A 10935-nucleotide genomic window follows, 5' to 3' on the forward strand; every position below is an offset into this window, starting at 1 on the left:
TCACATTTTGGCAGCAAAGAAAAATTAAAATGACAAGTCCAAGACTTAAGCTAAACTGTGTCCATAATATTTCTCTTATTAATAATGTGGCTTATGTGAAGCTAGATTTAAACATAGTTAACCTTAATAGGTTTTATTTCAATAAAATTTAATTTTTGTTTCAATAAAATCTCTACAAGGAACACACGCACGCACGTGCGCATGCACACACACACAAGCATGCAGTTAATATTTTATTAATTAGAGCCTAGAACTGGCAGTATCCTCCCTAGCTTCATGCCCCTCTTTACTTGTCCGTGACAAAGCACTGTCCCAAGAATAATTTAAGAGGCAATTTTCACTTACAAATAGGCTATGTTCCTAAAGTCTGCTTACAAGTTGATTGTATGATACTTGAGAAGTATTTTCCTATAGCAACAATGTGATGAAGGATAGTTAGGCTCCCAATGCAGCTTACAAAAGCTTGTCTAATGATTAATATGATTAAAAGCTTACATTGATAAACTACAAATTGTTTTTTTTTTAATAACAACTTTATGAGCTAGAGAAGGTGACTATTACTATTCCCATCTTTTAGATGAAGAAACTGAGACTAGGAAAGATTGAGTGAGCTTACCCCAAGGTCAAGAGGATAATAAATGACAGAATCCAAGATCAGGTCTTTCACATTTGGCCTTCAAGTTATCATGCAGCTTCTGTTAGGAAGTACTAATAGTGGCTCTTAACTTAAGCCCCCTTTAAACTATGAACCCTGAGTAGGGAAATTACTGAAATAGAAAAGGCAGGAGGGAAAACATGATAGAGAATCCTTGTGTGATTTTTTTTGTGCTACTATTGGAGATGAAGTCCAGGGGTAGTGATAGGGGTGAGGGAGTTTATGTACAGTCTTCTATCAATCTATCTATTTTTATCTATCTATCTATCTATCTATCTATCTATCTATCTATCTATCTATCTATCTATCTAACTATCCTGTCTATCTATCTGTCTACCTAGTTGTCTATCTATCTGTCTCTATGTCTGTCTATCTATCTATCTATCTACCTATTATTCTTTCTGTCTGTCTCTTTACCTACCTACTTACTTATCTACCCACAAAATATACATTTACACATGTATATATATACACACACACATAGTTACATTTATATGTACATATGTATAGTGCATGGGTAGACACCTATTTATAAATATATAGATATAGATATGTATATCTATATACATCTTTGTGTGTGTGTATGATTCTTATTACTGTGTTAAGTATAGTTACCTGTATAGAATATATACAACGTATATTGTTACAGGATGGCTCAATGCACACAGTAATAAATTTGGAGTCAGGATAATCTGTGTTAGTTGTCAATTATCTCTATAACCTTGAGAAGGTCACTAACCTTTGTCAGCCATAGTGTCTTCATCTGTGAAATACAGATAACAAGAGTCCTTATTTCTCAGGATTATTGTGAGGATCAAATGAAATGTAAAGTTGTTTGAAAACTTTAAGCACTATAGGAATGCTGACTGATAATTGGCAATAACAACAATAATAACAATAACAATCATATATGGTTCTTTTCCATTTGGTGTGTGGAGACCATTTTGCTGCTAGTATTTGAGTTAACTATATGGGAATTATGCTTTGCTTATAGTTACTCAAGTTTGACTTCTTGAAATAGATAGAATTTTTAGAAAAGATTATGAAATCAGAAAGAGAAAGAAAGACATTAAATTGAATGAAAAAACTTTTCATGTAACTTGACTAACTATGACAATCTCAATTGTTGTTTATAGAAGTTTAAATTTGATCGTTTTGTAGAAGATGGCAAGAAGAAAACTACTTTTTTCAAAAGAGGAAAAGAGGTACCATATTTCCTATTACCATTTGGATCTGGAATCAGCAAATGTCCTGGCCGATTCTTAGCAACACTTGAGATAAAGCAGTTACTGATTCTCTTGTTTATGTATTTTGATTTAGAATTAACTGAATTTAAACCTGTAGAATTCAACAATTCCCGAATTTTTTTTGGTATACAATGTCCTAAATCAGATATTTCCTTTAGATATAAACTAAGATGTTAAAAAAAAGAGGGAGGAGAAAGAAAAAGATGTTTGCCCCAAAGTAACAATGTTTTCCCCCTCTCCTTTTGGTTTTTGTTTCTGGAAATTAAATTGTGTTTTTCTTCTTGTTTTATTTTTTAACACACTTTCATATTAGGGGATGCTTTCTTCATTTCATAAGGTCAAGATATCTGGTCAGTCCAGTTTTAAAAATATATATAGTCCACTCTTAGAGCTGAAATTATGATATCAAAACATCCTGATGAGTGTCTCCCTTTCTTAAGTGACTAAGCATGGTATGGTGTTTAGTATATTAACCATATGTACATCTTTTAAGACTATATCTACAATATGATAATAAAAATTATATTATTGAAAAATCCATGTGTTCTGTACACCTATGGTTCTTAAAAATGAGTGTGACAGAATCTGTGACAGAGTTATGATTAATTTAGAACAAATATATCATCTTTACTTTGCAGATTAAAATAAGCATATTAAAATGTAGTTCTTTTACTCAATATTAAAGTCCCCCATGAATATTGCTGGAAAATTGTGTCAGTAGTGGACACTATCTACAAGTAAAAAAAAAATCAAATAAGAAAATATTTCATTTGTGATACTAGATGAAAATATCCTCTTTATATATAAAAGCAATAATACTTTCATTGTCTGGGTATGTGTTCATTCTGCAGAAGATTCAATGCTTCAATGTAATGGTAATATTTCATCATTTGAAAATGCACTTTATTGCTTTTTATTTGTTACTGTTGTTCAATCATAAACAGCTCTTTGTGACTCCATTTGGGGTTGCCTTAACAAAGATACTAGAGTAGTTGATTATTTCCTTCTCCAGATCATTTTGCAGATAAGAAAACTGAGCCAAACAGAGTTATGTGATTTGCCCAGAGTCAAACAGCTAGTTAAGTTTCTGAGACCAGATTTGAACCTAGCTTTTACTGACTCCAGACCTGACAATCCATCCACTATGCCACCTAGTTTCCCATTACTTTTTATACTATAGCTCAATAGAACAAACTTTATTTTTATATAAGATTATTTTGTTTAAGTGAGAGCCTGATCTCCTTTGATTGTATACGTCAACATGGAGACAATGATTTCCTCAATGATTGTTCAGTACATTAGAAATAGTTTTATTGTTTGAGAAAATGTTGACGTCACTTCCTCACTGATTATAGGCTATAAGGTCTGCAGTGAAATGTTTTGTATTAAAATTATCTTTCCTCATAACTACTTGTTTCTAATGGAACACCATGTGGAGAGAAATTGATGCTGTTGTTTTAAACATTACACTCTTTGGGACCTAAGTTTAGTTTAAGTATAGAATTATTTCATTCAGTTTGCATTACAGTGCCAACCCTGAACATGTCCCTCATTTCAGATTCCTCACTGAGCCTTTGGTCTCCTTATGCAAATGAATGAACTAAAATGAATCCATAGCATTACTCTATATGAAGAGGCAAAGCAAAGAAAATTGTGATAAAAATGCACACTTATCTAGGACTTTGGCAGTTATGAAGCAAAAATTTTTGTTCACAGTCACACTGGCAGATATAATAGCCACACTATTATTATAGCCACCCTACAAATAGGGATATTAAAGCTCCAGGCACCCAAACTAGCACAGAAAGTATTGGAGAGACAAGATCCCAAACTGAAAATGGGACTTCTGATTCCAAATCCATATTAATATTATATAACTGCACTCATCAAAGCCTCATTGATGAAGCCAACTGGAGGCAGTGTGTGAGTAAATAAATGAGTACTGGACTTGGAGTCAATATTTGGATTCAGTTTCTATCTCAGATGTGGAATCTTGGGCAAGTCACTTCAACCACTTCCTGAACAAATCAATGCACCCAGATTAAGAAGAGAAATTATTGGCTGAGAAAATATGCATTAAATATTCTCGATAAACATCTGATATCAAGATATCTATCTTAAGATATATATATGTGTATGTATACACATATATATATCTTAAGATAGTCTATCTATCTATCTATCTCTAGAACTACCACAAATAAATAAGATCAAATGGTCTTATTCTCCAGTGGATCAATGCTTAAAGAATATGAACAAACAGTTCAAAAAAGACTTGCAAACCACTAATCATAAGAAATGAAAATCAAAATATTTCCATGGTTTTAAATCTCATGTCCACAAAATTGACCAAAAAAAAAATAACAAAAGATAGAAATAGACAATGTTGGAAAGACTATGGAAAGATAGGCAAACTCATTTGTTGCTGAAGAAGCTATGAATTAACTCAGCCATTCAGGAAAGAAATTTGGAATTATACTAAGAAAATTATTAAGAAGTCCTTTGATCCAGGAGGTCCTACTACTAGAAATATACTCACAGGTGTTAAGGACACAAAAGTCCCATATAAATAAAAAATGCATAATGGCACTCTTTATAATTTCAAAATACTGGGACACAAAGATATTCAAACTTAGATGTTTTTAGATTGGGGAGTGACCAAACAAATTGCAAAAGAAAATAATGATAATTTGTTGTTGCACCATAAGAAATTATGATTATGAAGAATTCAGAGAAACATAGGGGGAAATGAAGTAAATGGAACTATGATAATAATATATGCAATGACTACAATATAAATTGGGAAAACTGAATGCTCTGTAATTATAATGACTAAGCTGGAATTTGAAGTCCCTTCTTTACTGAGGTGAAGGGCTCTGGAAATGGAAAATTATATCTGCTGACATACTCTATTGATAGGTTGATTTATTTTGCTGAACTGATTTTTTTCTCTTTCTTTTTTATTTTTTGTTTTAAAGGATTAGCTATCTGGATAGTGAGATACAAGTATACTTTCACAAAATATTAAGATGAATTTAAAAGAAAAAACTTATAATTCTGTATATGCAAGGAATTAATAAGATAGTATAAAATATATGATATCCTTCTAATTCTGTTAAAGGCAGATAAACAAATCTTGTAATTGAGAATGTTTTGTTAATCTTTGAATCCTCATATTACCAAATAAACATGAAAATAATAAAGTTGAATTGCTTTAAAATTATTTTGTAATTCTGATTTTTTCCCTCCATTTTTTCTATTCGCTCACTCTTCCCATTCCTGTTACTTCCCTTAATCATCACAACCTTGGGTCTAAGAATTCTTTTCTATCCTCCCAAGGAGTGGTATTCCTGTCTTGGTCTGATTGACAATACCTAGAATAGTATCATGCCCCAAACTGCTATTTTTCATGTGAGGAAACTGAGACTCAAAGACAATTGTCCAAAGTTATAAATGGCAACTTGAATCTAGATTTATTGATTATAGCTGATTTTCCACTATGCCATATTGCTTTCCCTCATCCTCAATCTTTCAATCCCTTAATTTCTGTGATTTCCGCTCCATACCCTTAATCCCCACCTTCAACCCTGGTTAACTCCTACTATCTGACTCTTTTGCTTCTACTCTTGAAAGATTGAATTCTACTTCCTGCTAGTTGGAACTTATCAAAAGTGAAATGAGCTACTTCAAGAGATAGTGGGTTCTCCCATATCTGAGATTTTCAAATAAAGATGGGATGGCTACTTACCAGGTATATTGTAAAAAGAATTCTTTTTCAAGTATAAGTTAGACTAAATGGCTACTGAAGTACCTTTCAACTCTGTATTTCTCTTATTAATCTAAAAGAAATCACAAACTCTTACATAAGTTTTTCTGCTAGTCTTAGCTACATTTTCCCTCTCTGGAGAGCTATCACATTCCTTACAATGGATGTTTCAAGTATTCTCTTATGTCCTTAAACACTCAACTCTACCTTCTATTGAATGTAAACTTCAGTCCCAAAAGATGATCTCTTCTCTTAACTTACAGAGATCACTGAGATGAACAGATATACAATTATCCCTTTCATATATTTTTGGGGAAGGGGGGATTAGAGAAACAGCACTCTTATGATTTGGAAAATCCAAGTAAATTTTTTTGGCCCTTCTTTCATACCAGAAATTTTAAAAAAATTCTTTCTTTTATGTGGTATTTATAGTTTTTATTGTAAAATGTGGACTAAGTATTTGGGCATAGGCTCTATGTCCTCTGCTGCTCTTTGTCATCTGTATCTTTCTTAAAACTCCCCCCAAATTCCTATGTAATTTCTTCTGCCAATCCAAGATATATTAAAACTGAAATGGGGAATTTCAGTGGAAGAGAAGGGATAATTGTACACTCCTCCAACTGTCTCTAAATTGCTTACTCTCTGTACCAATGTCCCTTTCTCTTTTATCATAGTATATTTCATCATCAAACCCTCTCTGCTCATCTTCCCTCGCCCTATCCAGATAAAAATCATTTATGTTCTCAAATTTTTCATATAACTCTGCCTGACCATATGTTTTTGCAATTATCACTCTTCCTCTAATGTCATAGTTATTTGCAGATGTCTTTTTAGTCAAAGTTCTCTAAGATCAGAGCCCTTTCATCTAACTTCTCTATGCTTAATACAGGGTCTTAAATAAAATAGATACTTATGTCTGTGGTGTTAAAATTAATTTCAAGAATTCAGATTAACCTTCATTTATTACTCAGAACTACTCCTCTGCCTACTTTTAACAAAATGTAACCTGAGAATCCTGAAACAACTGTTTTTTTTTTTTCCCTTTTTCAAAAGATTAGTGGTTTGGTCACTATATTTTCTTTCTACTAGTAGAAATAACAATCTGCCTAATCCTCAATGCCTTAGTTAATGGCCTTCATAGATTACCCAGGTCACTTCATTAATTCTTCTGTGATAAATCCTCTGGAAATGGATTGTTCCATACTTAGCTAGACTAGTCTCCAGAATTCAAACAGGCCATCCTCTCCTGGACATACTGGAATTAAATGCACTAACCTGTGTGTCATCTCTGGAACAAATTATTAAAATTAATTCCTCTTAACCATCAGTTCTTGAGGGATTTTAAAAGACATTCCTCCAATTGTGATACTTGTCAGTAAAGAGTACGAGTTATTATTTTTTCTTCAGGCAGAGTATCTCAACAAACCATGAAGATTCTGCCACACATTTCTGAAACTGGGTGAAAATTTTGGACATTCAAGTGATGGAAAAATAGATTGAGTTTTTCAAGCAGGAAAACAATATATTAATTTTGCAAAAGTAAATTGAGATAACCTAAGGGGTTCCATTGTATTTGGTAATTAAAATAGGTGGTAAATTAAAAAATTACAACATGAATCTTTTTATCCCAGAGATAAATATACATATCAGTTGCAGAATCAAATATAAAATAGGCCTCTTCTATTTTATTTACTAATTTAAATTTTAAGCCCATAACAAGGATCAAATCTTAGTGATTTTTAAAATTTTCATATTTCTCTCTACTGTTAAATCATGTGAACAAGGAATAAGTGTCCACTTAAAGCCTTACCCTAGAGCTTCATTGCAACATGGAAGTGACTAAGGAGAGAATGAGTTCCAACAGATCTATAAAGCTGGAAAAACTTTGAACAGAAGTTTTGGGTGGGGGGGTAAGAGGACAAGAGTGGACAGTGGGAATAGACTCTTAACCCAGGATCAGCCTTGAGCATCACTAGAATTCTCAGCAGTAGCTAATACATTGGGGTGAGAAATTTGGAATGGGAGGGAAAGTACAGAAGGTACTCATAAAAGAAACTCTTTTTTTTTTTTTTTTTTTTGGACTTGGCGGGATTATGATCTATAAAGTGGAAGGAATGACCATCCTGATGAAAGTGGGAATCCTTGAAGCAATGTTAATGGGAAAAAATGTCTCCCCTGCATACAGTTAGTGGATTCTCAAATTACCAATCAGGATTTAACTGAACTAGCATTTTGTTTTATATTAATTAAAAACAGTTTTCAAAGTAAGATTATGACTCATAGCAATCTTCACTTTTTAAAATGCGATAATAGATTTCATAAAGACATTTTTGATTTTATTATTGGAAACAATGTATTATATTGTCTTATAGTGATTATCCCAATCATATTCACTGATGTTTGAACTTAAATTTTGATTGTAAGTGATTATTTTTCTCACTGCTTTCTGTGAGCAAAGTTATGGGAAATGAAAAATCTGACACACTGTTTTGAACTAAAGATAAATTTAGAAACATAAAGATATTTAGATAGATGGGAGGGTGGGGAAATGACACTAGCTAAGAAAAATAATTACATACCTGAATGATTTTTGTAATATTATTTGCTGTTTTTTTAAATGGCATTGTGTATATAAATTTATGACAAATAAGAGGAACTAAAAAAAAAAGAAGTAACATTGGAAATGCCCAGGCTTTATGAGTAGAATGTCTAGTGTTACTTTATTTACAAGAGATAGTGAACTCAATTATTTGGAAAATACTGTCCTGCCTGGATGCCACCCTCCACAAAGTGACTTTTAAACCCTTAATATGAAACTTTTGTGGCTAATTAAATTATTTCACTAATAAATGCAGAAAGTTATTAATAAAAGGATAGTCATTTAGCCATCTCTCTTAAACCAAAGGCCTAATATGGTTTTTAAAAGCAGTTTCATGTGTATTTTTCTTGTAATTTGTCCCAATCTCAAAAAAAAAAAAAAAAAAAAAAAAACAACCTACAAGCCCTTGACTCTATTTTGTTATTTAACTTTCAACAAGGGGAAAGAAATATGAGTCATTAGCTAACAAGCAATACTAATATGTATGCAAATAATAGTAGTCTGACTTTGCTGGGCTTAGTCATTGACAACCTGCCAATCTGAAAAAAAAAAAGTTGAAGAAGGAGGTAGAAGAGATATTTCATTAAATTTGGTTTTTGATATCTTATAAATGATTGCCCTTTGTCTTCATACCAGTCATTTTTCTTTGTCTCTCTTTTCCTCCCAAAATGAACCTCTCTTATAGCCAAGAAACATATTTAAGCATAACAAGGTAGGATAAAGATTTTTGACTGTTGGGAAATTTTTATTGTACTATAAATACAACCAAACAAAATAATTTTTAGAGATTACTCAATAGCCATAGCAGTAAATCAGTTCATTAAGTGGGTATCGTTTAGAATTCTATAAAATATAAATCTCTAATAGAATATTAATAAGAACAAATGACGTATCCTTCCAGCTATCCCCATGACAGATAATTTGGGGTTTGACACTGTGACATTTGGCTTTCTTCAGAAGCCCATACAGGTGGCTGATATCGATTAAGTCCTGCCTCACTCTTTAGACACAGAAGAGGTCCATGATGGAAAGTGACTTGGACCATCTGTTAGTCTCCTCTTTTTTTGTTTAGAATACCTCTGAATCTTGAAATGAGATTAAATTGAACAAATAACTGGGTATTTCAAGAAATGTATGTGTACTGATTTTAAACTTTGCTTCACACACTCCTATTGCTCCTTTATTAAAACACAAAATTATTGCTATCCAATCTTACAAACAACATTATCATAATGAAAGGAAACTCTGCAACTCTCAAAATCACTTTCCTTAGGATTTTGTTGTTGTTGTTTTTATTGTTTTTTAGTATCATTAACTCTTTTGGTTCCTCTTTAAGTATTTGATATCAGTAATTATATACATTATTTGAAATACAGCTTACAACTTTTAAGTTGAAACTCTCAGTACATTTTATACAACAAAGTAAAAGTTCTGAGAAAGACATTTGCATCAACTATCTTTTTTTTTTCCGTCATAATTCCTACAATGTATATTTATTCTGAAGAATTGAAGTCCTGAAAAATGTCAGGTGTGGGTATTTATCTTTGTCAATGTTATGTTTTAGTCATTTTAAATAGGTACAAATATAAGGCAAATAACACTAATAAAAAGAAATGCTCAATAATATACTGAGAAACATTCACTCAATATACAATTCTCACTCTCTGAGAACTGGTGACTTGTTATTTAAATTAAAATCCACTAACTGCCTGTATTATGATTATTTGACAGATTGGAGTGTTACTGAAAATTCCTTTCTCTTATCTTGGTAATCTTTCAAAATTGTCTATGGAAAGAAAAATAATATTTGAAGTACTTACTGTATTTATATTTTGGCTTTCATATTTAGAGAGCAAAAAAAAGTATGCATTCAGCAATATCCAGTATTTTGCAAATATATAATTCAGCAAACTTTTTAAAAAAGGAAATCCTTATATACTAAATAATCAATTTTAAAAGGATCATTAGCTGATATGTTACATCTTAAAGATGTATGTATGAAAAATGGATCAAGAAATGTGCATGTGTACATGCATATGAAGTATTTACAATCTAAAGTATTGTTACAATACTTGCTTTAACAAAATTAATATTTTGAGAGAATTACTACTTATTTATATATTTAATTAAATTGTTTGCAAATTCAAAAACAAAGAGGGAAATGGAAGTGTGTATGTATGTATGTTCCCATGTATATAAATACCTTGTGCCTTTTCCATTCTTTCTTTTAGTGTGGAAAACTGGCTGTGTGTATTGGAACAATCACTTTAATGAAGAATTTCAATGGAGGGTAAGGGATAATTCTGACCCCTAAACTTTGAAAACTACACTTTAGAATAATTCTGTATTTTCAGGATAATATTTCTGTGCTTAATTTCCTAAGAGAAATTTTATTATAATTTGTTAAAAGTTGAAAGTTATCTAACTCCCTCCCATCATATGGAATATTTTTCATTTGAGAGTTAGGGTCAATGCAAACATCAATTGGAAAAATTCCTTAAAACATTTCTTTAGCAGAAATCATACTTCCTTAAAATGTTAACTTTTGTAGTTTGAAACATTTAAAAATAATGAATATTTTAAATCCATGAACTTTATTCTGAAACTTTTAGGGAAAAGCAATCCTTGCTTTAGATAACCATTGACATGCCATGTTAGCATTTGGTAA

At 31.5% G+C, this 10935-nt stretch overlaps 1 protein-coding gene across 5 annotated transcripts in view; it reads left to right on the forward strand.

Annotated features, from left to right (window-relative positions):
• The window catches only part of LOC127543817 (cytochrome P450 7B1), a 265895-nt gene that overhangs the window by 248603 nt on the left and 6357 nt on the right, over positions 1-10935 (forward strand). The window contains exons 6-7 of one of the 5 annotated variants that reach the window (XM_051970124.1): positions 1792-1860; positions 10499-10557. In XM_051970124.1, the coding sequence (XP_051826084.1) occupies positions 1792-1860; positions 10499-10557 (128 nt within the window). Of the gene's footprint in view, positions 1-1791; positions 5126-10498 lie in introns of those variants that run through there. The other 4 variants (XM_051970125.1, XM_051970126.1, XM_051970127.1 and 1 more) reach the window with 4 other exon arrangements.

Source organism: Antechinus flavipes, chromosome 1 (genome assembly GCF_016432865.1).
Source record: "Antechinus flavipes isolate AdamAnt ecotype Samford, QLD, Australia chromosome 1, AdamAnt_v2, whole genome shotgun sequence".
Taxonomy (NCBI): domain Eukaryota; kingdom Metazoa; phylum Chordata; class Mammalia; order Dasyuromorphia; family Dasyuridae; genus Antechinus; species Antechinus flavipes.